At 47.2% G+C, this 21,288-nt stretch overlaps 1 protein-coding gene across 2 annotated transcripts in view; it reads left to right on the top strand.

Annotated features, from left to right (window-relative positions):
- The window catches only part of NDRG1 (N-myc downstream regulated 1), a 154,997-nt gene extending 138,479 nt beyond the window's left edge, over positions 1-16,518 (top strand). For both annotated transcript variants that reach the window (XM_030219403.1, XM_030219410.1), the window contains 4 exons: positions 10,385-10,432; positions 11,853-11,888; positions 13,420-13,471; positions 15,107-16,518. In XM_030219403.1, the coding sequence (XP_030075263.1) occupies positions 10,385-10,432; positions 11,853-11,888; positions 13,420-13,471; positions 15,107-15,330 (360 nt within the window). In that variant the 3' untranslated portion in view covers positions 15,331-16,518. The remainder of the gene's footprint in view (positions 1-10,384; positions 10,433-11,852; positions 11,889-13,419; positions 13,472-15,106) is intronic.
- The last annotated feature ends 4,770 nt before the right edge of the window (positions 16,519-21,288 follow it).

Here is a 21,288-nt window from a genome sequence, read left to right as displayed (position 1 = left end):
AGCCAGCAATTAGAGCAGCTTGTTAAGTAACACCTAACGTTGAGTACCGCTAAGCCACCCTCCATTCTACTTAACCAAATAACCTTTCCCCCCCCCCCCCTTGCCACCCTAGTATGCTTACCAGCCAAGATAAAATAAGAAAATTGTTGTTGTGCTCTGGCAAGCAACTTATCTGGAACCACAATCTGCAAAGAGGAGAAAAGATATAACTGTCAAGGCCATTATTTTAATCGCCTCAATTCTCCCCAACCATGAAAGGCACAACCTGTCCCAATTCCCTAAATCTCAATATAATGCCTTCAACAGGGGACCATAATTAAGATCATACAAATTGGTTCCTGGCCCATCTATATCTGGAAGAATGCTGACATTTTAAAACCTCAGATTGTCATATTGATGTAGAATCCAGAAACCATCCCATACTCCAATTCCCATACAGCCCCCTCCAACAATCCCTGAGGACTAGGCAGAGTAAACAAAATATTGTGTCCCATTAGCCTGAAGACCAGTAATCTGTGCGTGATCCCAAATCTGCTGTGCCAATGGTCCAATTACTAGCACAAAAAGTATTGGAGAGGGAGCAGCCCTGCTGGTTACCACAACCTAGTTCAAAATTTTCTGAATTTCTCTCATTAATTTCTCCCTATTAACTGGGGAAAGAAAAGGGTAAATAAAACCACTATTAAATATATATCTCAAAGAACTAGTGGAAAAAAGAGTATATGCCCACTTGTATCCTTGATATAAAACTAACAAATTACCCTAAACCCAAAGTAAACCAATGAGAGGCATATCAGAGAATTCACCAAGACTCAGTTATAGCCTATTCGGTTTCATAATGAGCCACCTCATTTCAGACCACAGCTCCAAGTCATCTTCAATCATTTATTCCTACCATGGAAACAACTTTTACACTTACCTAAAAAGTTAGATATAGTGATATCTTGACTGTTTTGATCGCTATATATATAAGCCCAGTTGACCAGTGGCATAACCAGAAGGCAGATTTTGGGTAGGCCAACAGGTAATGCTCTGTCCTTACCCCCATATCCCATACTTCTTCTACCTCAATCTCAATAACTGCAGTGAGGGTAGCAATGCAGGCCAGTTGAGAGCTAAGGGAAGTATAAGACTGCACTCTTCAGCACCCATTGAGCTATGGTCCTCCAACACATAAGGTGTTGAAGCCAAATACATTTCACATCAGGAGATCCTCCTGGCCCTCCACCAACAATGGATGCAGAGCAAGGACATTTCCCCATAAAACTCACCATACAAAGAAATTTTGGTTTCTAGTGTAATCTCAATAATAAACATATTGTAAAGTAATTTATAAAAATCTATAAACAAGCAGTTGCTCGGAATCTAGAGCAGTTCTACCATGTCAGCACTAGCTTCCAAAACAAGGATCCTGCTTATGAAAGGTAGCACCATAAATATTAAAGTGAGGCCTTTAACATCTATCGAGAAAACTGAACTAGCCAAATTACTATAAGTGCTACATAGAAACTTAATGGTGACAGAATACCTCGGTCACATACAAATGCAGAATTTGACCGCAAACTATCAAAATATAAATTAAACTGAAGCCAAACCTTAGAGAAACAAGGAAGAAAGGCATTTCCTCCTTTGCAAAATATAAAGATAGCACATGCCAGGGATAGTGTCAGAGGGGTGCAATGAAAGCAATTGTGCTTGGCTTTCTGGCCAGAGAGAGCCCCAGGCCTGCCAGAAGTTGATGTCACAGCTTGGTAATGGGCTTTGGGGTCCTCTCCCAGATTTCTGCCCTGGGCACTACTCATATCTAACACCAGCTCTGGCAAGACAATCTGACATATTCTAATTACAAAATAGAAAATAAAAATACTTTTTTGTTCCGTTTGTTTTTTTTTTTCAAATCGTATTTGTCCCAGTCTCTGGTTTCTGCTTATCTCTGTCTTTCCTTTCCATTTGACACGTCTTCTCTCTCCATGTTCATCGTCCATCTGTCCCTATATTTCCTTGTCCAGCGTATCCCCGCATCCATCATCAATACATCTCACCTGTGTCCCTGTCCCCATGCTCCAACCCAGTGCCCATAATCTCCCCTCTGTTTCTCTATACCTCCCTATGTCCCCTTTCTCCCTCTCCCACCCCCACCCCAATATGTCTTTCGCCTCTCTGACCCCACCCCAACCAGCTGCTCTTCCCTCCCCCTTATGCATCTGGTTCATTCTCCCACTGTGGGTTCAGCATTTGACCTCTTTCTTTTATCTCCTTGGTCCAGCATCTCTCTCCCTTCTCTCTAACCCAACCTCTCTCCCTTTGGTCCAGCCTCCTTGCTTGTGCAACACCTCTCCATCTTCCCTCCTGCTCCCCCTGCACAGCACTTCTGTCCCTTCCCTCCAGCACCTTACATGCCCAGCTCCTCTCTCCCTTCCCTCCCAACCTCCCCTCTCCCTGCATGTCAAACACCGCTCTCCCCTCCCACAGTTCCACCATGTATCTTCCTTTCTCCGAGGACAAGCAGGCTGCTTGTTCTCACGACTGGGTGACGTCCGCGGCAGCCCCCACCAACCGGAAAGAAGCTTCGCGGGACGGTCGGCACGCAGGGCACGCCCACCGCGCATGCGCGGCCGTCTTCCCGCCCGTGCGCGACCGCTCCCGCCAGTTCCTTTTTTTCCGCGCCTGGAGAGAGTCGTGTTTTGCGCTCTCTCTGTTCAGCCGCCGGATCGTTCGATCGCGTATACGCTGATCGTGCTTTTTTCTGACTTTATCGGTTTTAGTTACCGCCCGGTTTCCTTTTTAAAAAAAAAAAAAAAGAAACCCTGCGCGTGTGGGACACGCGCTCCCTTTTTTCCCTCGCTTCCAGCGGGGACGCCACGTTGCGGCCTAGTGGCCGCTCGGTCGTTTGTTTTTCGTGGTGTGATTTTAGCCACCATTGACGACTTTGACTTCGCCGACGCGATTTTTCCGTCGATGTCCTCGAAGGTCCCGAGTGGATTTAAAAAGTGTGGTCGCTGCGGCTGGCCGATCTCGCAGACCGACACCCACGCTTGGTGCCTCCAGTGCCTCGGGCCGGAGCACAATCTCAAGTCGTGTTCTTTGTGTCTCGGTCTCCGGAAACGGACTCAGGTTGCGAGGCAAGTTCTGCGGGACCGTCTTTTTGGAACTTGCGCCGGCCCCTCGACGTCGACCTCGAAGGCATCGGTATCGACGCCCGGCCCTTCGGTACCGGTATCGATGCCCGAGACATCGGCACCGATGGCAGCGACCCCAGGAGAACAGGTCCCGTCGGCCCGCCGGTCCTCCGGTGAGAGTGGGGGTGAGAGGCCGCGTGGGCAGTCGGCCCCGGTCACGCCCTCAGCTCTTGGGCCGCGGGACCGAACCCTGTCTGACCCGGTACCTCGAGACCGAGGGGGATCGACCTCCTCCTCCTCCATGCCCTCCGGCGCCGGTGACGTGCATCGGAAGAAAGACAAGAAGCGTCGTCACCGGTCGCCTTCGGTGCATCCCGATGTCGGAGAGGAGACGACGCCAAAGCGTCATCGTCGTGAGGAGAGGTCTCCGTCGGTTGTGGAGGTACCGACGCGTCGGGGTTCCGGCACCTCGGTGCCGTCTCCTGGCCCCCAGCAGCTTCCGGCACCGACACCCTTACCGGCCCCACCGCCTTTCCCGGCAGCGGGCCTGGACGAGTGCCTCAGAGCCATCCTTCCGGGGATCCTGGAAGGGCTGATGCGCCAGGCTGTGCCGGCGCCGGGGGTGCTTGCGCCCTCGGCGCCGGCGAGCTCTAGCCCGGCGCCGGGGCTGTCGACACCGCCGCCGCTTGCGGTGCCGGTCTCGACCGCCACGCAGGTGGAGTCCCCGTCGACGTCGATGGAGGAAGCTCCATCCCCGCCGGCGCGGGAGTCCACCGCTCGACGACACCGAGACCTCGGTGCCTCGACGTCGAGCCGGGCCCGGTACAGGACTCAGCTACATGAGCTAATGTCCGATACCGAGGATGAGGACTCGTGGGGGGAAGAGGAGGACCCTAGATATTTCTCCTCAGAGGAGTCTACGGGCCTGCCCTCGGACCCCACGCCTTCACCGGAGAGGAAGCTCTCACCTCCTGAGAGTCTCTCCTTTGCCTCCTTTGTGCGGGATATGTCTATCAGCATTCCCTTCCCCGTGGTCTCTGTGGAAGAGCCGAGGGCCGAGATGCTCGAGGTCCTCGACTATCCATCACCACCTAGAGAGTCCTCCACGGTGCCGCTGCACAATGTCCTGAAGGAGACGCTGCTCCGGAACTGGGTGCGACCATTAACTAACCCCACCATTCCCAAGAAAGCAGAGTCCCAGTACAGGATCCACTCTGACCCAGAGCTCATGCGGCCCCAATTGCCCCATGACTCAGCGGTCGTGGATTCTGCTCTCAAGAGGGCACGGAGTTCGAGGGATACCGCCTCGGCGCCCCCGGGGCGGGAGTCTCGCACTCTGGACTCGTTTGGGAGGAAGGCCTACCAATCCTCCATGCTCGTGACCCGCATCCAGTCATACCTGCTCTATATGAGCATCCACATGCGGACCAATGTGCAACAGCTGGCGGACCTGGTCGAGAAGCTCCCGCCGGAGCAGTCCAGGCCTTATCAGGAGGTGGTCAGGCAGCTGAAGGCGTGCAGAAAGTTCCTGTCCAGGGGTATTTTTGACACCTGTGACGTGGCATCTCGTGCTGCGGCCCAAGGTATAGTGATGCGCAGGCTCTCATGGCTGCGTGCCTCTGACCTGGACAACCGCACCCAGCAGAGACTGGCTGACGTCCCTTGCCGGGGGGATAACATTTTCGGTGAGAAGGTCGAGCAGATGGTGGACCAACTGCATCAGCGGGAAACCGCTCTCGACAAGCTCTCCCACCGGGCGCCTTCAGCATCCACCTCCACAGGTGGACGTTTTTCCCGGGCCCGGCAGGCTGCACCCTATTCTTTTGCGAAGCGTAGGTACAACCAGCCGGCCCGAAGGCCTCGTCAGGCACAGGGACAGCCCCAGCGCGCTCGTTCTCGTCAACAGCGTGCGCCTAAGCAGCCCCCTGCGCCTCCACAGCAAAAGCCGGGGACGGGCTTTTGACTGGATCCACGGGAACATAGCCGCCCTACAAGTGTCCGTACCGGACGATCTGCCGGTCGGAGGGAGGTTAAAATTCTTTCACCAAAGGTGGCCTCTCATAACCTCCGACCAGTGGGTTCTCCAAATAGTGCGGTGCGGATACGCCCTGAATTTGGCCTCCCTGCCTCCAAATTGTCCCCCGGGAGCTCAGTCTTTCAGCTCCCATCACAAGCAGGTACTTGCAGAGGAACTCTCCGCCCTTCTCAGCGCCAATGCGGTCGAGCCCGTACCACCCGGGCAGGAAGGGCAGGGATTCTATTCCAGGTACTTCCTTGTGGAAAAGAAAACAGGGGGATGCGTCCCATCCTAGACCTGAGAGGCCTGAACAAATTCCTGGTCAAAGAAAAGTTCAGGATGCTTTCCTTGGGCACCCTTCTGCCAATGATTCAGAAAAACGATTGGCTATGTTCCCTGGATTTAAAGGACGCATATACTCACATACCGATACTGCCAGCTCACAGACAGTATCTCAGATTCCGCCTGGGCGTACGGCACTTTCAGTATTGTGTGCTGCCCTTTGGGCTCGCCTCTGCCCCACGAGTGTTTACCAAGTGCCTCGTGGTGGTAGCGGCCTACCTACGCAAGCTGGGAGTGCACGTGTTCCCATATCTCGACGATTGGCTGGTCAAGAACACCTCGGAGGCAGGAGCCCTCCGGTCCATGCAGTGCACTATTCAACTTCTGGAGCTGCTGGGGTTTGTGATAAATTACCCAAAGTCCCATCTCCAGCCAACTCAGTCTCTGGAATTCATAGGAGCGCTGCTGAATTCCCAGACGGCTCAGGCCTACCTTCCCGAAGCGAGGGCCACCAACCTCTTGGCCCTGGCTTCGCAGACCAGAGCGTCTCAGCAGATCACAGCTCGGCAGATGTTGAGACTTCTGGGTCATATGGCCTCCACAGTTCATGTGACTCCCATGGCTCGTCTTCACATGAGATCTGCTCAATGGACCCTAGCTTCCCAGTGGTTCCAAGCCACCGGGAATCTAGAAGATGTCATCCGCCTCTCCACCAGTTGCCGCACTTCACTGCTCTGGTGGACCATCCGGACCAATTTGACCCTGGGACGTCCATTCCAAATTCCGCAGCCCGTGAAAGTGCTGACGACGGATGCATCTCGCCTGGGGTGGGGAGCCCATGTCGATGGGCTTCACACCCAGGGTCTGTGGTCCCTCCAGGAAAAGGATCTGCAGATCAACCTCCTGGAGCTCCGAGCGATCTGGAACGCACTGAAGGCTTTCAGAGATCGGCTGTCCTGCCAAATTATCCAAATTCGGACAGACAATCAGGTTGCAATGTATTACGTCAACAAGCAGGGGGGCACCGGATCTCGCCCCCTGTGCCAGGAGGCCGTCGGGATGTGGCGTTGGGCGTGTCGGTTCGGCATGCTCCTCCAAGCCACGTACCTGGCAGGCGTAAACAGTCTGGCCGACAGACTGAGCAGAGTCATGCAACCGCACGAGTGGTCGCTCCATGCCAGAGTGGTACGCAAGATCTTCCGAGCGTGGGGCACCCCCTCGGTGGACCTTTTCGCCTCTCAGACCAACCACAAGCTGCCTCTGTTCTGTTCCAGACTTCAGACACACGGCAGGCTAGCGTCAGACGCCTTTCTCCTTCATTGGGGGACCGGCCTCCTGTATGCTTATCCTCCCATACCTTTGGTGGGGAAGACCTTACTGAAGCTCAAGCAAGACCGCGGCACCATGATTCTGATAGCGCCCTTTTGGCCCCGTCAGATCTGGTTCCCTCTTCTTCTGGAGTTGTCCTCAGAAGAACCGTGGAGATTGGAGTGTTTTCCGACTCTCATTTCGCAGAACGACGGAGCGTTACTGCACCCCAACCTTCAGTCTCTGGCTCTCACGGCCTGGATGTTGAGGGCGTAGACTTCACTGCGTTGGGTCTGTCTGAGGGTGTCTCCCGGGTCTTACTTGCCTCTAGGAAGGATTCCACTAAAAAGAGTTACTTTTTCAAGTGGAGGAGGTTTGTCGTGTGGTGTGAGAGCAAGGCCCTAGAACCTCGTTCTTGCCCTGCACAGAACCTGCTTGAATACCTTCTGCACTTATCAGAGTCTGGCCTCAAGACCAACTCAGTAAGGAATCACCTTAGTGCGATTAGTGCTTACCATTATCGTGTGAAAGGTAAAGCCATCTCTGGAGAGCCTTTAGTCGTTCGATTCATGAGAGGCTTGCTTTTGTCAAAGCCCCCTATCAAGCCTCCTACTGTGTCATGGGATCTCAACGTCGTCCTCACCCAGCTGATGAAACCTCCTTTTGAGCCACTGAATACCTGCCATCTGAAGTACTTGACCTGGAAGGTCATTTTCTTGGTGGCAGTTACTTCAGCTCGTAGAGTCAGTGAGCTTCAAGCCCTAGTAGCTCATGCTCCATATACCAAATTTCATCACAACAGAGTAGTGCTCCGCACCCACCCAAAGTTCCTGCCGAAGGTGGTGTCGGAGTTCCATCTTAACCAGTCAATTGTCTTGCCAACATTCTTCCCCAGGCCGCATACCCGCCCTGCTGAACGTCAGTTGCACACATTGGACTGCAAGAGAGCATTGGCCTTCTACTTGGAGCAGACACAGCCCAACAGACAGTCCGCCCAATTGTTTATGTCTTTCGACCCTAACAGGCTAGGGGTCGCTGTCGGGAAACGCACCATCTCTAATTGGCTAGCAGATTGCATTTCCTTCACTTACGCCCAGGCTGGGCTGACTCTTGAGGGTCATGTCACGGCTCATAGTGTTAGAGCCATGGCAGCGTCAGTGGCCCACTTGAAGTCAGCCACTATTGAAGAGATTTGCAAGGCTGCGACGTGGTCATCTGTCCACACATTCACATCACATTACTGCCTCCAGCAGGATACCCGACGCGACAGTCGGTTCGGGCAGTCGGTGCTGCAGAATCTGTTTGGGGTGTAAATCCAACTCCACCCTCCAGGACCCGAATTTATTCTGGTCAGGCTGCACTCTCAGTTAGTTGTTCTTCGTAGGTCAATTTCTGTTGTTTCCTCGCCGTTGCGAGGTTCCATTGACCTGGGTTCTTGTTTTGAGTGAGCCTGAGAGCTAGGGATACCCCAGTCGTGAGAACAAGCAGCCTGCTTGTCCTCGGAGAAAGGGTATGATACATACCTGTAGCAGGTGTTCTCCGAGGACAGCAGGCTGATTGTTCTCACCTACCCTCCCTCCTCCCCTTTGGAGTTGTGTGTTTCATCTTTTGCTAGTCATTCAACTGGCGGGAGCGGTCGCGCACGGGCGGGAAGACGGCCGCGCATGCGCGGTGGGCGTGCCCTGCGTGCCGACCGTCCCGCGAAGCTTCTTTCCGGTTGGTGGGGGCTGCCGCGGACGTCACCCAGTCGTGAGAACAATCAGCCTGCTGTCCTCGGAGAACACCTGCTACAGGTATGTATCATACCCTTACCCTCTACACCATAGTGCTTGCACTTCATGCTATTATCGCTGCCCAGCAGGAACTCCACACAGGCCTGCTTTGGGGTCTTCTTTCTACTGTGTCCCACACTGCCTTCAAAAACAGGAAGTTGCATCAGCAAATGAGATGCAGTAGAGAGAAGGCCCCGACGCAGGCCTTTGTGGAGTTCCTGCCTGGCGGCATGCTAGCATAAAGTGTAAGCGCATCATGGGTGCTTGAAACTCTGTATCTGATTAATGAACACAGGCAGAAGCAGACTAATTTACCCCTCAGGGATACAGTCATGACCACTACAGTAAGCACTAAATGGCAGTGAACCAAAGTCCTGCTACACATTTCATTCCGTTCAGTCAGTGGTTCCCAAACCTGATCCTGAAGATACCCCAGCCAGTCAGGTTTTCAGGATATCCACAATGAACATTCATATGAAGAGTAGCATGCAGTGCATGGAAATCTTTCATGAATATTCATTGTGGATATCCTGAAAACCTGACTGGCTGGGGTGCCTCCAGGACCAGGTTTGGGAACCACTGAGTTCAGTGTTTGTCAAGGCATTGCAGGAAGACTGTTAGCCAGTGCCGTTTTAGGATATCCCCAATGAATATGCAGATATTGGCATGCAAATCTTATTCGCGTGCATTTTGGATAGCTTGAAAACTAGACTAGGGCAGACTCTAGGACTGGCTTGGGAAACGCTGGTCTGATTTGAGTAGTGTTTCTCTGTGCAGTTATGGAGGACTTCATATAAAATGTTCATTACTGTAAATGAACATTGCATTTCTTTCCATAAGAGCCTAGGAGTTTTGAGCGATGACCTATGCTTTTTTCCATACTTTTCCAATGTGATACCTTGCAGTTAAAACTACCTTAATACATACCTAGGTTCTCACTACCAGTGTACTTGTTGCCATCAAGTATCATGTCTGAAGGAAGGGAAATAAATGATATCTCTAAAGGATGCTGTTTCCAAAATGGCAAATCTCCTATAGCAAGGGTCCACATGTTAGCAGGTGTGTGCAACCTCAGTCCTCAAGGGCCACAAACTAGTTGGGTTTTTGAGATTTCCCCAGGGAATGTGTATGTATGAGATCTCTTTGCATGCAGTAGAAGCAGTGCATGCAAATCTCATATTTATTGGAAATCCTGGAAACCTGATAGTTGCAGCCTTAGAGGACCGAGGTTGCCCACCCCTGTGATAAGATGTTACTATCAAAAACATTACTAGTTAAGGGGACCATTTCAGTACCTTGAAATCTCTACTAACTGCTTTAATGATACAATATAGTATGTAGACCAGCAATAAAGATGGTTGCCCCTTTTACAGACTTTACTGTGCATCTGGGTGTTCAAAAGCTTATAAAATCAACCTTTAACTTTATATAAAGGCAAACTAGTGAAACGCTGTCACAAGATCTGACCATCTCTTGGTCACAACCAAAATAAAACTTTTGCATTTACTAACAAAATCCTATTAGTTACTTTTGAACCAAAATTGCCTTTTGGTGGCAAGTTAATCAGTGCTTTTAAGTGCACCACTTTTCAAAATCCCCTAACATGTAGTTTTGAATTTAGTGACAGAAAACTGAAAATGCTTAATCTAAATCCTTTCTGTGCCTAAAATTGTAATATTCTGGATTTCAGAAACTTTGATTTTCAGTACTATTATGAGAATTTCAGCTCCCAGCCTGTATTAGAACTCGGAGACTGAGAGAAACAGAGAAACACCAGAATTTGTTTGCATAAATCTGTGTAAATATTAAGCTCTTGATGATCTGACTCTTCAAGGCATGAATAGGTGAAATGTGGAAAATTAACATTGTATGTGTGCTCAAAACAGGTTGAGTGCAATTCAAAGCTGGACCCCACCAAGACCACACTCCTAAAGGTATGACCTAGCAAACTGAAATGATGTGGAAAGGAAATTTGTATTGGGTGTATGCATTGTGTCATCAGCCTTCTGGTGTTGAGCTTCAGTCAAGTGCAAAGCACACTGAGTAACATGCAATGGATTTTAGGCTGTCAGATGCAATGTTGCCAAATTTTAAATTGAGCTTAGATTTTTTACTTAAAGCATCAGTACGTGTCCTCCATATACAGTACATTCCTTAAAACTATATATAGGTGTGAAGGTGTAGATGTCATCTATTTTTTTCCCCCTTGTGGGATAACAGTGCAGCATGTTGAGCTGTAGGCATGTATTCTCATGGCCTTCAAATGGTTTTCTTATAGCTTTTTTATGGAGAAGATATACAAAGGTACCCCAAGTATGATGCCCTTAGTACACAACAAAAATGCAAGTGTCTTCACGGGAACATGCTATGCATAGACGCATCCTTGTGTCATACAGTGAAATTAATCATATAAAATGAACCGAGGTCTTGCCCTCTTTTTCCTGGGGTATTGCTAACTGTGGGGAGGGGAAGATGCAAGAGCAGAGGCTTCACTCTGCTACTGTTTTGAAATGGATAAATGAACCCATGCACTATAGCAACTGCTACAGAATATAGCTTGGAGACAAGTGCACTCCTCTGTACCTTTAACTTGTTTTTTTTTTTAGCCATACTTACATACATCAAGCAACCTAAATGTTGCCCTCTTCTTTCCCTCACACACTTTTTAAAACCATCCCAGGCATTGGGCTGGAAGAGTGTCATCTCCCCAAATGATCTACAGCATCATTCTGTACGGCCAACTGGAGCCTGTTTATATTGGAGTTACTGTTTGGCTGCTTTGGGGATGCATCACACTGAAAACCACTGCAAGATGGCTGGACTGTCACTCGAGCAAACTTGGTCACACCACCACCACACTGATAACTGATAGATATTTTGTAGTCTGTGGTCCTGGCTTTAGCATTCCAGTGACTCTACAAGGTTTATGTGCTACATTTGTATCCCACATTTTCCCACCTATTTGTAGGCTCAATGTGGCTTACGTAGTACCGTAACGGCGTTCGCCAGTTCTGGTATGAACAAATACAAGGTGTAATAGTGGTAGAATAAGGTTCATGTATGGTAGATACACTGGGGGAGCATTAGAGAGGAAGAAGGAGAGTTGGGGTGTGTCCATTACGATCTTTGATTTTGTTGTGTTGCAGGTACTTAGGTTCTTATGTTGGGCCTGTGGGAGGTTCTGGATATAATTGGCCCTAAGAATTTGACAAAGTGTACATTTTCAAAGCATACTAAGGTTTGCAGACTGAACTGATCAGTTTCTGCTTAAGATAATTTAACAAGATGTTGGCTATCAGCACTTTTCTCACAGAGCAATTGTGCATCTAATTATAACTGTTCCCATTCTTGTAGATGGCTGATTGTGGAGGGTTTCCTCAAGTTGTACAGGTATGGTTTCATAAAGAGATATGCTTTTCACATTGTCCTACAATCACACTATCAAGTGAATAGATGCTGTTTGGTTGTATGTACCAGCAAGAGAAGTTACAGCTCTGCAAGAGGGAGGGGAGGAGGTGAAAAATCCATAGTTTTGGACCAGCACTAAAGATCTTAAGGACAATGTCCTTATCAGATGTAGACCCTTCAGCAGTGTAAAATGCTAGTGTCATCACCTGTTGAGCCGAACCAAACAGCAAAAAGGTAGGTCATAAAGTGATAACTTATGTAATAGCAGTTTTATTGAAATTTTCTTCAGAGAATTCTTAAATGAGTGGAGGAAATTTAAGCCCTCAAATTGTGTTGAGTTACAGACATTGGGACACCAGTTGAAGCTGCGATGTTTTGTATTTGAAGGAGCAACACAGCCCCAGAAGCAGGCGCATTAGTGCTGCTTAAACGCCACTCTAAACCCCTTTTGTAGGCACGAGAACAGTTCGAGCCTATCTTCCTGATACCCAGGCAGACAACCTTTTGTCCCTGGTGTCCAAGGTTCGAGCATCTCAGCAAGTCAAGCTCAGCAGATGTTGAGACTCTTGGGGTGCATGGCCTCCACAGTTCATTACGCCCATGGCACGTCTGTATATGAGATCTGCTCTATTGACCCTAGCTTCTCAGTGCTGTCAAGCCACGGGGAACCTCTTTGAGCAGGGACTGTCTTTCTTCTATGTTTGTGCAGTGCTGCGTACGCCTTGTAGCGCTATAGAAATGCTAAATAGTAGTAAATAGTAGTAGTAATTAGGTGTGGGCTTGGTTTCCGGTACTGGTTCAATTCAGATAAGTGTCTTTTCATTTTTTTGTTGGATTTTTTTTTTTTTTTTGCATATGAAGGACACTAGATTATCACTGTGTTTTGTATTACTATGGTGAAGTAGTTTTGAGTTTTTCTACACATTGGTATTTGGTTCTATGACTTGAGTCCACTGAGTGGCGGTACAGATAATTTGAAACCATCTAATGGTCTTGATCTGAAATAGTTTGTGCTATAAGAGGTCTTATGACCTGGTTATCATATATGATGTCCTCCACTCATTTAAGAATTCTCTGAAGAATTTAATAAAATAACTATTACGTGTTATTACTTTGATCTACCTTTTAGTTTGATTCTACTCCGTAGGTGGACTTTTTGCCTTTTTATATTCTCCCCCCTCCCCTTTTTTCTACATGAGCTCCATATCCTTATCCAGATAAGTGCCACTCACTGGATCATACCCAGGTATTCAGTGACACTATCTGGTTAGTGCCAGGGTAGTGTGGAAGCAGTCCTAAGTTTACCCAGATAGTTATCTGGATACCAGATACTTCCAAGGCCTGTTTTTCTATCCCCTCTAGATTGTAAGTCACCTAGACACAAATTTGGCAGGTTAGAAAGTCTTTAATAAACTTGAAGGCCAGACAGTCAGTACTAGGATAAAGGTATTTTGCCAAGCTCAGTTGTGTGTGTGCACCTGTGGTACAATAATATAATCCTTTTGTATTTCAGCCTGCCAAGCTTACAGAAGCCTTCAAGTATTTTGTCCAGGGCATGGGCTATAGTAAGTATACTTCATTTTGAGTTTGTCTAGGAACTGGCACAGATTCTGCCAGAGCAAGATTAGACCAAGGATGGGTAGAGGCCTTTTCTTGGTGGCCGTAGGTCCCCATAAAATATACAGGTCCTTGGAGCTTCTTCGACCAGTATATTTTCAGGATGATAATTGTAAAATCAATGGGGTATTTTCTTGGGTTGGCCTAGGGCCACCTTGGGGCTCAGGGGATATATTCTAGGCACCTGTCACCAGCCCTTCAGAGCTGAAGGAATAAAGGAAAGGACTCGGCTCAGGTTTAGCAGAAAAAGGCTACAAGACAGGGTAGTCATAAAACTAGATGCTGGTATGCTCAGGGTGAATGATCAAGACAAGTTGACTGTTCTTCAGCAAGCTCACATTTGTCTTGGGGACTGTATAATGTCCTCAATTTCCAGATCTCTCTCACACACACCATCCTCAACACCAGGCTATTAAAAAGGAAAATTAGCCAAATGTTTTCTTTCTCAGCTTCTAACATTCTTCTAAATGAGAACTATATAGTACCTCTTTAAATATCCAGCATTGCCAAATTACAAGGCATTCTTTCCCAAAGCTTCTTAAAACAGCATTTCTAAATAGGTTTCTTTTTCCCTAGTGAGCTCTGCAATAGGCAGCTCCTTCCACTACTCCTCATCTTGTAAGCCTGAGTTCTATATGCTGGATAGGATGTTTCTGGAATGTGCTTGCCCTGTGACACACCCTATGCTTACCCAGACTTCCTTGCTCTGTACTTTCCCATGCACTGAGGACTATTGGGAGTACCTGATCTCCTCCTTCCCTATGGGTTTGTAGCTCGGATTCCCCCCTCCCCCCTCCCCCATGGGTTCAAGTCAAGCTTACACTTCTGGGCTGCTTTTTAGCCTGTCCCCTTTATGTGGGGGATCCTTACCAGGATTTTCTTCCCACACAGGTATCCACACATTAAAGCCCCTGCTTATCCTGGCCATTAGTGTGATAGAGCACAGAGAAGTGCCCAAGACAGCTTACTCATCACAGAATGTATTTTTTTTTTTTTTTTTTTTGGTACATTTGTACCCCGCGCTTTCCCACTCATGGCAGGCTCAATGCGGCAGGCAATGGAGGGTTAAGTGACTTGCCCAGAGTCACAAGGAGCTGCCTGTGCTGGGAATTGAACTCAGTTCCCCAGGACCAAAGTCCACCACCCTAACCACTAGGCCACTCCTCCACACAACTATATCCTATGTAATATTCATCATTTTCTGAAATACCACTCAACTCTATATAGTATGTTGGTCATCTTGAAATTTAGTGTAATTGTTTCATCTTCACATACTTCATATATTATAGAATTTATATAAATATCTGTTGAAAGATTAAGGGACTTGGCCTCCTCTGGGATACGTCATTGGGATTTTGGCTGTGAAAAGGAAATGAGGTTCATCTGTAGACCTCCTTTTATACTTTTAGTCGGCCCACGCAAAGTACATTCATAAATAGTAGCTTTTGTGATTCAGATGTCTTTCCTTTTTTTGTACTGATGAATTTGAAAAGGATTCTTGCTAATTTTGTCACTCTTCTTAGTAATAACTGAACTGTACTGGTTTTTGATGGGAGAGGTGTCAAGCTCTGAATTCTTTGCAGTGCCTTCTGCCAGCATGACTCGACTCATGAGGTCTCGCACAGCTTCTGGATCCAGCGTGACTTCTCTTGAGGGCAACCGGAGCCGCTCCCACACCGGAGAGGGCACCAGGAGCCGCTCCCACACTGCAGATGGCACCCGGAGCCGCTCCCACACTGACAGCACTCCAAGCTCAGGCCAGAGCCCTGAACAGTCTGCTCCAAAATCCATGGAAGTTTCCTGCTAAGCCAGACCTGTATGGCAGCGTAACCTATGAAAGATGGAAGACTTCTGTGCAGTTCCTGCTTAGATCTCAATGTGATTAACTCCTTTAGTTAACAGAAACTGACATAAGGACCAAAGTAAACACAATGAAACCGCTTGGAAATGGCTGAGTTTGCTAAAATTTTTAGTCAGGGCTGCTATTGGTGTCTTGTCCATCAAATTGATGCCAAAGTTCAGAAAACATTTGCCAAAATGAAATAGTTTCAAGCTTTTCTTTGAAAAGGAAGGCATGGTGGTGCTGGTGGAAGTGATTTGCTAAGTTTGGGATCGCTGGTCTTCCTTCCAATTTACTCTGACCTGCTTTCAGCTGCCAGCATCTTGCTTTTGCTTTCAGAGGAAATGCATTATGGACAGAACTGGATATTCAAGATCTGTATGTGCTTAATTTCTTATACTAAACAGGTTAAAGAATGTATAAATAGTGTATTTGCAGGTAGTCTGACCACTACTGTTCTTTTAACATATGGTATATTTGTACATGATTAACATAATCTGCAACCAAACCAATAGCATTTTTATCATGAAGGCAATAGCTTTGAGCTTTTGCAATATCAATTGAGACTTAGTTTATCAATTTCTTTTGATACCTCCTAAAAAAAAAACAAAAACTTGTTTTCTGTTCTGGTCAGATAAACTATACTCTTCCCAGTAGCTGTAGCTGTGTAGGTAGGGTGGGTTTGTGTTTTCCAGCATAAGTCTCTATTTTTAACTATAGCTACTCAAAATCTTGGTGGGACATCCTGAGATTGCCCAACAATGATTACAGCAAAATTTGGTAGCTCCGTGTTAATGATCCTGTGTATTCTGTGATGCTTCATTGACAAAACTCACCAGAGCCCAGAAGTCATGTTGCATCCTAGTGAGGACGAAGGGATGGGGCTGGAATACCATTATAGGTTTCAATAGCCTTCTGTTGGCTTTAGTCTGTCACCTGAAGAGAGATTTCATTTTGATAGCAGGTGGAAAACCTACCATTATACCAGACTGATATGATGGTCAAGTCAATTCACCTATTAAGATTGTAAGCTTATGTTTTGAAACATGAAACTAATTCATATATGAATGTATATAATTTGTAATCCTGTTTTCAGTACTTGGGAAAAATTCATAGTTGAGTTGATGGTTGACCTAGTAAAGATACCTGAAATACTGCAGGTCTTTTTTGTTTTAATTTTTTAATTCACCTGGTTACTCCTAATCATAGTTCTTGGTTAACACAGGTATATTGTTAAATATGTGGGTTCTGGACTGGGAGGGTTAGACTACAGTGCGGGAGGGCAAAGAAACTGTCAAGAAAATAGTGGTTTGTATTATATTTAAAAATAACTGGCCTGTGTTTCTCTTGGGATGGTTTAATACTAATTTTATAGTGCTGCTGGACATACACAAGACATCACATTGGTATTCACATAAAATGTCCTACATGCAGTTACCACCAGACATTACCGGCTGAGCAATGCAGAGGAGTTGAGCATGGGTATTAACTTATGTGGAAGACATAACTGCACCTTGCATGTAAATGGATGTTAATGAGGCTTACACTGTGCAGTTACCATATTTTTCACCAGATTCAGGGCAGCATAGCCCAACCTAAGCCCCCTGCCCTGATGACTTTCCTGTCTGACTGGGAGTGGGGTCAGGGGAATGGAGGTATATTACACACCAGGGAAATATGGGTGTATTAAATATCAGGGATGTGTTAAGTCAGGTATTGGGGCAGCCGCTTGTGGCATGGGTTGGATGGACAGATGCAGACATTTATTATATATATATAGATATATATAGATAGATATTTTTTTTGTTTACGCCCATGTATAAAATCAGCTCTGGTAGATATGCATTTCAAAAACTGACTTTCTAATCATGACATAGAAAATTACATTTTCTACCTTTTGACTAGTGTTTGTAATCATGTTGAGCTCTGGCTTATGCTTTCCATTGTCAAGTCCCTTTTACTGTTTCCCTGGAGCTGGAGGGCTCCCCCCCCCCCCCCCCCCCAAAGAAACAGCAAGAGACACTCTTATAATTACCTCTCAATGGCAGCTTATAGGTCAGGGTCATCAACGTTAGGAGGCTTCTACCCCCCCCCCCCCCCCACAACATTATCATCTTTCAACCCTGTTCATGCCAAGGCCTTTAAACATAGTCTCTGCTTTCCTTAGAATCAGAGAAATGCATATTAGTCTAATACAGGTCCACTGTCAGGGCCAATAATACTCTGCATAAAGGTGAGAGGGGCTTACAATCCTACAGCATACCCCTGAAGGTGTCTCGCTACAGCGACCGTCCTGTATGTGTCTCGTGTAGCTTCTGTGCCTGCTCCAATTTGCTGCTAATGAAAGAAGAGAATAAAAGATCAGATCTGCCAGTTGCTATGTACCCCTTGGGGTATGTATATTGTGTGTTGGGAAACTGACTTATAGCATGCCGTGGTAGTTTCAGAACACTAACTTCATTGAAGAGCTGTAGTTCTACTGTGAGGGTTTTCTGCATTGGCCCCCCAAGTACCTGAGGCAATGGAAAAAGACATGCTTACGGTTACAGGGGGCTATCGGTGGCCATTTTGAACCCTGGTTCTTGGCCCATTGCTTTACAAATACTAAGCAAAATCTCTCCTGCAGGAGCTTAGTAGCAGAGATTTTGACAAGGAGTAATCTTAATGCAGTGTATGAGGGGCTCTGGCAGTTATTAAAACTTACTCTTCCTCTTTCAATATTGGTCTAGATTAGCCCAGCAATGCATTCCCTAATTTCCCTCCCCTCTTCAGCCTGCAGCCCACCTCCGCGGGGCTTCTATTGGTCCAATTTGGACCAATAGAAGCCCCGTGAAGGCGGGCTGCAGACTTCTCTTAAATGCCTGCAACAGTGGCCGCGCCCCCCCAGACTTGGAGCACTTCAGGACCTGGAGAAAGCACGCCTCTACGTTACCGCCAGTAAAGGCTATCTCCTTGCTCCGAATCGCGTTGCTGATGCTGCATCACATCTGCTATGTCCGAATCGGAGCCGCTGATTTCCCCCTCCTCCAGCATGGGAGCCTGGTAGTGAGTATATTAGATCAGTGGGACTGGGAGGAAGGACTACATAAGCCGCATTGAACCTGCTAATAAGTGGGGAAAGTGCGGGGGGTATAAGTGTTACAAATAAAATAAATAATTGGGGTGTTAGTGTGTCACAGCAGAGGGAGAGGGAAAGCAGTCTGGAAGCAAATGTACCACATGGAGCTGGGCCAGAGGGGAATGAGTCAGGCTATGGGACTCTCTCCTCGGTCTCCTCCATCCCTCTCATGGACACCGCGGTCGCCATCTCTCCCGCACCACACACCGTCTGCTTCACCCGGGAATGCATCCCTATCCAGCCCCTCCCTCATCGCTAGACAACCTCCCATTCTCCCAAAGGAAGTTTAATAAACAGGAGGAGAGCAGGAGGCGAACCCGAGGCAACGTCGGAGACGGGGATGTTAATGATGGGGCGGGGTTGATGTCAGGGGCGGGGTTTGAATTTGTGCGGTTTGGGGCTGATTTTGGCTGGGGAAAATTTTTTAAACCTGGCAACCCAGTTGTCTCACATTCAGCTATGTGAAGAAAGCGCCTCTAGTACGTTGTAGTTCTCTAGCCTCCAACAAGCAAGCAGCAGGCACCCTCCTTGCCTGCCTTGTGTGCTGCTGTTTGGGCCTGGAGTCAGGCTTCGAGGACCCCCGCTACAAGTTTACTGTTCTGAGTCTGCTCTGCATTGTAGTTTGCCTCAACTTCCCTATGGTGGCTGCTGCTGCTCTAAAGTTGCAGCTCTTCTAGCCTCTGCTGCTCAGTGTTGCCTGCACCTGTAGTTCACACTGGATATGGCTCTGTGGTAAAATTGACCTAGGGAGTTGGTATTTGGGAGCTTGTGCTGCTTTTAAAATTTAGCCAGCTGCCTCCCACACCTGGTCCAGTGCCACTGGAGAAATCAGGAGTCAGTAGCCAGACACTGCAGTGGTATCTCTTCTCCCCCCACCCAACAGTGAAATCTACTCTTCCCATGGCCTCCTCTCCACTACAACAATCGGGGCCTTAGCGGGGAGCACTATGGTAAACTTCTGCAGGGAAATGCTGATCAGGCTCTGTGCTGACAGCTTAAAAATTTATTTAATTAAATCTGGGCAGTGCAGAGCCTACCAGCATGATGCATAAAACTGTTTTATTTTGTTGTTGTTGTTGTTGTTGTTTGTGTCATGCTGGTAGGTTCTTGCAGTGCCCAGATTAAAAAAAAAATTATAATCCATGTTGCTGGACTTCTTAGTGGAGGATGGACTGCAGTGCCTAGAAAAGAGAAAGTTTTGTTTAATGCTGGTGTGCTTCTGGATGGAGGAGGGGTATTGGGAAGGGTAGGGCTGCTGCTGGCCTACAAAGAAGGATGGGGAGGGGGGAAGGGAAAGGCTCATAGCAGGCTACAGCAGGACCACTTCAATTTTTGACCCTTTATTCTGTGTATTGGTGAGGGTTTGTCTGTGTTCTTCATTTTACCAAGGTGAGAGATTCTGCTGGTGTGTGGTTAGTGTGGGGATCTATTATGATTCAGTGTCTGGCTTTTGCAAGGGGACAGGTATTGCTGTTGTGTATATTTGCTGCTTCCTTTTTAAAGGTATTGCTATTGATATTTGTGTAAGGTTTGTAGCATAGGCTCTGAGAAGCTTCTTCACAGGATTTACTTCACAAAGGGGGTCTTTTACTAACGAATAGCACATGTTTTCTGCTGTAGGGCCTATAGGAATAAAATGAGTCCTATGGCAAATAACACAAGCTAATTGTTAGTAAAAGTCCTTCAACGTCTCTGGCAGTGAAGGGATTTTGTGTTGCTATTATGGAGGTGTTACCAGATTTGAATACACTTTCTGTGGGAAGCTGTAATAGGAAACACTCTAGTTATGTTCTGTATGCCACAGATTCTACAGTAGGTGGGGAAAAAAAATCTTGCTATTGACAGTGTGACAGGATGTGGTTTATATTGATGCAGGACAGCTGTTGGGCAGACACTGTACTTAGTAGTATCCTGAGAAACACTACTCATACCTATATACATACCCCCCCCCCCCCCCCCCCAATATTCATTGTGATTTAACCAGTCAGCGTTGATCGCTTAAATAGCATTTAACTGGCTAACTGCAAATAGAGGGAGATAACTGGTTATCTCTGCTGAATATTCATGGCTAGCTCATACCAGCTTATTCAGCTAGTTAGCACTGATATTCAGTATTTAAATAGTACCACATCGCAGTCCTATCTTTAATTGCTAGGAACTTAAGAGGTTTGCACTGAATATTGGCTTAACTGGTTAAGTTTTCAGTTGCCAAAATTGACACGGGAAAGTCAATGCTGATCACTGGATACGGTGTGGTATTGAATTTGAGTTCAGTACTGGTAGTGGCTTTTAACCATACTACCTGCCACTGAATGAATATCAGCCCCATAGTGCCCACCTAAAGAATCGGGTCTGGTTACCCCACTGGTCTGTTTAAAAAAAAAAAAAAAAGTTTAAATGTGTTGACTGGGTTAATACAACACTGCTGTATGTTTCCTGTGTCTAAAATGCTGGAGGGCTCTCCATGTTACATAGGTCAAGGCCTGGGAGGCCGAGTAACAGCCAAAAGTGAAAGCTATATATTTTTCCAACTTTCCCTCTAGGCCTGAAACAACTCCTACTTTTCTAACTTTTTACCAATTAGGGGTTGGGACATTCATTTCCTCTGGTTATTGAGACACTCGTAATGCAGCACTGGTGTCCCTGAGGGAGAAAGTTTGAAACAGTGATTCCTTTTGGACGTTTAGGAACAGATGGTGGAAGAGCAAGGAAATACCAGTTTATTCCAGGAATAACATGTATATAATGTTTGTACGTTTAGGAAGCTTGCCAGGTGCCCTTGGCTTTGATTGTCCGCTGTCGTGGAC

The sequence above is a fragment of the Microcaecilia unicolor genome, chromosome 1 (assembly GCF_901765095.1).
Source record: "Microcaecilia unicolor chromosome 1, aMicUni1.1, whole genome shotgun sequence".
In the NCBI taxonomy this organism is placed as follows: domain Eukaryota; kingdom Metazoa; phylum Chordata; class Amphibia; order Gymnophiona; family Siphonopidae; genus Microcaecilia; species Microcaecilia unicolor.
The sequence above is the reverse complement of the archived record's forward strand: the minus strand, read 5'-3'. Positions and strand labels throughout refer to the sequence as shown.